The 4,035-nt window shown below is 32.7% G+C and overlaps 1 protein-coding gene across 1 annotated transcript; it reads left to right on the top strand.

Moving 5' to 3' along the window:
- The first annotated feature begins 917 nt into the window (after window positions 1–917).
- LOC122533839 lies at window positions 918–3,578 on the top strand. Its single transcript, XM_043663934.1, has 9 exons — window positions 918–1,067; window positions 1,177–1,293; window positions 1,356–1,473; window positions 1,885–1,975; window positions 2,322–2,441; window positions 2,537–2,627; window positions 3,005–3,138; window positions 3,319–3,451; window positions 3,534–3,578. The coding sequence occupies exons 1-9, from the start codon at window positions 918–920 to the stop codon at window positions 3,576–3,578; spliced, it is 999 nt and encodes a 332-aa protein (XP_043519869.1).
- The last annotated feature ends 457 nt before the right edge of the window (window positions 3,579–4,035 follow it).

Below are 4,035 nucleotides of genomic sequence, written 5' to 3' on the forward strand. Positions count from 1 at the left end.
GAACCACGTTGATATTAATTATTTACAAAAGATTATTTACAACATGCCAACACGTGTAAAACATGTTGTGCAACAAAAAACGGATATCCCACAAGATATTAATCTTTAGTTAAAAATCATTATATTAATTTTGTAAACATAATTGTAATAATGTCCGAATATTTTTGCGACCTGCAAATTAGCGATTTCTTCGATTTCCTTCCATTATTTAAATAATGACACGCAATAAATAAGGGTATTGCATTCTTGATATCCAAAAACTATCCAAATGAGTATTTTCAATGCCACAATGCAATTAAATATCTTAAAATTTGTACATACTTGTTAATACCTAGTATACTGGCATCAGTGCGGAATGTATAAGAATATTCGATTTTGATAAAAATCTGCAAGTGATTTCAAACTTTTGGCCGGTAGTGTATGTAAATCTGCATGAAAATAAACTCTTTCAATTTGTAGAGTTCTTTCTATATGAAACACACGAAAATATTTCAATCGAGAAGCATTTGTGCTTGAAAAAATACACGAAGGAGAATATTGGCCGAGTGATACAACTAGTATGAAAGCAGAGGGCAATTCACCAAAGTACTACACACAATACATATCAGTTATTCCACAATACGAAACGTATTAATTTTTCATCTTCTGCATATGGATCTACTTATGCACTCATCGCATTATAGCTATTTTTCTCGGCACTTCTAAGATTTTCTAGAAGTACACTGTCGCAAGTAATGGCTTTAAAAATGTAAGGAGAGGAGAAACCATCCGTTGATACGAACTGGTATATGATTATACAATTTCACTTTGCATAGTAAATAAATAATTGCCTCCTATTCCACGTTGCTTTACTTCCGCTGAGTGTTGTATGTAAATTTCAACGTGTCCTACCGAACACTAACTTTACATACATGATTATGAATTGGCAAGCACTCGAGACTCAATATCTCGGAGACATGAAATTTTTCATGCAGCTGGTCGGTATGTGGCCATATCAGGAAAGATTCGCTAAACTTTCTACGCGACTTTTTTCATTTCTTGTGGTTATTTATGCCTTTATAACCGAGGTATATTTCTTCTTCACGATAGATAATGTTTCTCACTTGTGCCCTAAGTACAATTTTTTACGGACTGGAACAAACAAACATGAAATCGTAATTGATTTTTCTACTATAGGTATCGCGGGTAATAGTATTTTACAGTACGGAGGTGCTATTAGATCAGATGGTGTATCTGGACATAATTATAGGCATTTTCACTAAACAATATCATTACGTCCTGAATGCAGCGAAAGTGAGAAGCCAATCAATGTTTTAAAATGTCTCCGATAATTATCTTTGTCTTTACAATTGTAGTTAAAAGAACTTTTACGGGAAATCGTGGCTGACCGCATGTTGGAGTATCCGAAGGAAGAACTAGAGATTTTGGATAGTTACTTTAACAAGGCGACATACTTCTGCTTCGTCTATAAAGGTAATACAAGGGAAGAATAAAACTATTCATTACAAAAACTGCCAAAACAATAATCAGGAAGAGGAGTTAATAATTTTTTTATAATTTTTCCGCTAAAATTTTTAACACGTTTCGAAGTTGTTTCACAGAAATGTAAAATATATTCTCTCGAAGAGTATCACAACATCATTGAAATCGCTGAAATGTATCTGCTACTAATAATTGTTATTATATTTTACATTTTACACTCTTTGTTCTTAGGGGTCCTATTTTTTTCCGCACTGGCGTATCTCGTAACACCGACAATATCTCCTATACTGAATATCATAAAACCTCTGAACGAGTCACGAAGTTACGAATTAATCTACCCGGCTTATTATTTCGTTGATGAACAACAATATTATTTTGTCATAACAACGCATATGGCAATAGGAGTAGTAATATTAATTACTGTGTATGTCGCCGGTGATCTATGTTTGATTTATGTTATACATCATGGTTGTGCCTTGTTGACTATCAGCGGGTGAGTATACTTTCGTACGTGTGTATTTTTTTATCTGTTTCTGTTTAATTAAAGAAATGCGTGATCGACATCAACAAAGCGAAGAAATTCATATAGGAATATGTCGATTGGCGCTAATTTTTCAACACGGAGACACAAGAACAAAGTGTGAGGGATGTACAGAACAATTGTTCGGATTTTGCAAAATTGGCGAAAAGCCACATTGTTTAAATCTCTAGAAATCTCGTCATTATCTCGATGTCTAGAATGCATTCAGATAAATGTCATCTACTTTTATTTTTACTTTTTTATCTATTTTTTAACACGGATCCTTAACTACATGTGACCAAGATAACGATGTGCACAGATATCGTTTCAAACACGCGTTCGATGAAGTGAGTCAATCTGAAGAAAAAGACAACGACGTATTGCAGGACGCTAATGCAAAAGTGTGCCGAGCTATCAAGGGACACAAAAAGGCAATCGAGTTGGTATTGTTGCATATTAGACAATAATCAATGAATCTGTACCTTACAGATTATTTTATTACGTTAGATACGTTTAATTCTTTTGTTGCGTTAGATACGTGGATAAAATCGACAACTGCTACGTGCATTACTTCTTGATAATTTTGGGCCTGATAATCATAGCATTCACATCCACTTTCGTGAGGGTAGGTTTCAATGCACTAACAAAAATTTTATTGCGTTATTTTCTCAATAATTGCAAAACACATATTGAACTTTAATTGACAATGAATACAAAAAGCAGACACATTTAATTCTTTGTATTAATTTATCGAAGATAATTAATTTTTTCTATTGCATGCGTATTCTACAATAACCTACACTTTGTTGTATAAAATGGTGGTCAATTTTTCAGTTCTTAATCCACTAAACAATGTATTAAGCATTTTCAGCAGAGATGTACGTATGTATACATTTATCTGATGTNATAATGCGTGGATTAGTGCACAGTTTGTTAAACATACGTTGTTTAATTAATTCATGAAAATTAATGTAATGAATTGTTTTTATTTTCTGCGTATAGTTGTCGATGATGGAGAAAGGAACGACGTACTACGTATTTTGCATGTTCACTGTTGCCCAACTGTTTCATCTGTTCTTTCTGACGTCTTTGGGGCAATTTGTAATCAATATCCACGACGAAGTCTATCAATCAATGTGAGATCGATAAACATAGTTGTAGAACAATTACAATTTAATTTCAATAATTTCAATGTCAATTTGTTAAACACTGTTCTACGATAATTTCAATTGCTACATTAGTTGTAAGGATTACACTGCTTCAATAACATATTCCATTCAAGTCAACCTAAACTCACAATAAAATACGATATACAGATGCGGAGCCAACTGGTACAATGGCGCGCCGAAAACGCAATTGTTGTACGTACTGGTGTTGCGAAAATGTTTAAATTCGCCTGTACTAACAGGTGAACGATTGATCCCTTTGAATTTGTTCAGCTTCGTACAGGTTAGCTTACCAGTTCCGCAGACTATTGTTTTCAGAAAATAACTGATCATGAATATGACTCATTAACGATTAATTTTTTCAGATCCTGAAAGTTTCTTTTTCATATTACACAGTGTTTAACACGTAATGGTTTGAAGAAAAAGTAATGTAAAAATAGATTTTTATTACTCTATCACTTTTTGAGTAAAATATATGTGCTTTCTATGACCAGTACGCTTCTTTCACTGGATTCGAATGTTCGTTGATAACATCTGGTGTAACACAGAAAATGTAACATTTCTCTATGATTTCTTTCATTGCATTTTCTATCTTTTTCAAATACAACAAATCCCGCAGTGCTAATCGATACTATTGCGGACATATTCGTACACAGATCACGAAAAGTTTTTGGAGTATTAGCATGTGAAAATCGTTTTATGTTTGTCTTGTATTCAAAATATAAATATACAGGTCAAAATATTTAAAAAAGTATTATAATAAAGTATTTTCTCTTTACTATTTCAATCAGAATAGGAAATAGACATTCGTATCTGAACTAGTATAAATATTTCGTCTTGATCAAATAATCAATTACCAAAATTTAA

Source organism: Frieseomelitta varia, unplaced genomic scaffold (genome assembly GCF_011392965.1).
Source record: "Frieseomelitta varia isolate USP_RPSP 00005682 unplaced genomic scaffold, Fvar_1.2 scaffold_557, whole genome shotgun sequence".
Taxonomy (NCBI): domain Eukaryota; kingdom Metazoa; phylum Arthropoda; class Insecta; order Hymenoptera; family Apidae; genus Frieseomelitta; species Frieseomelitta varia.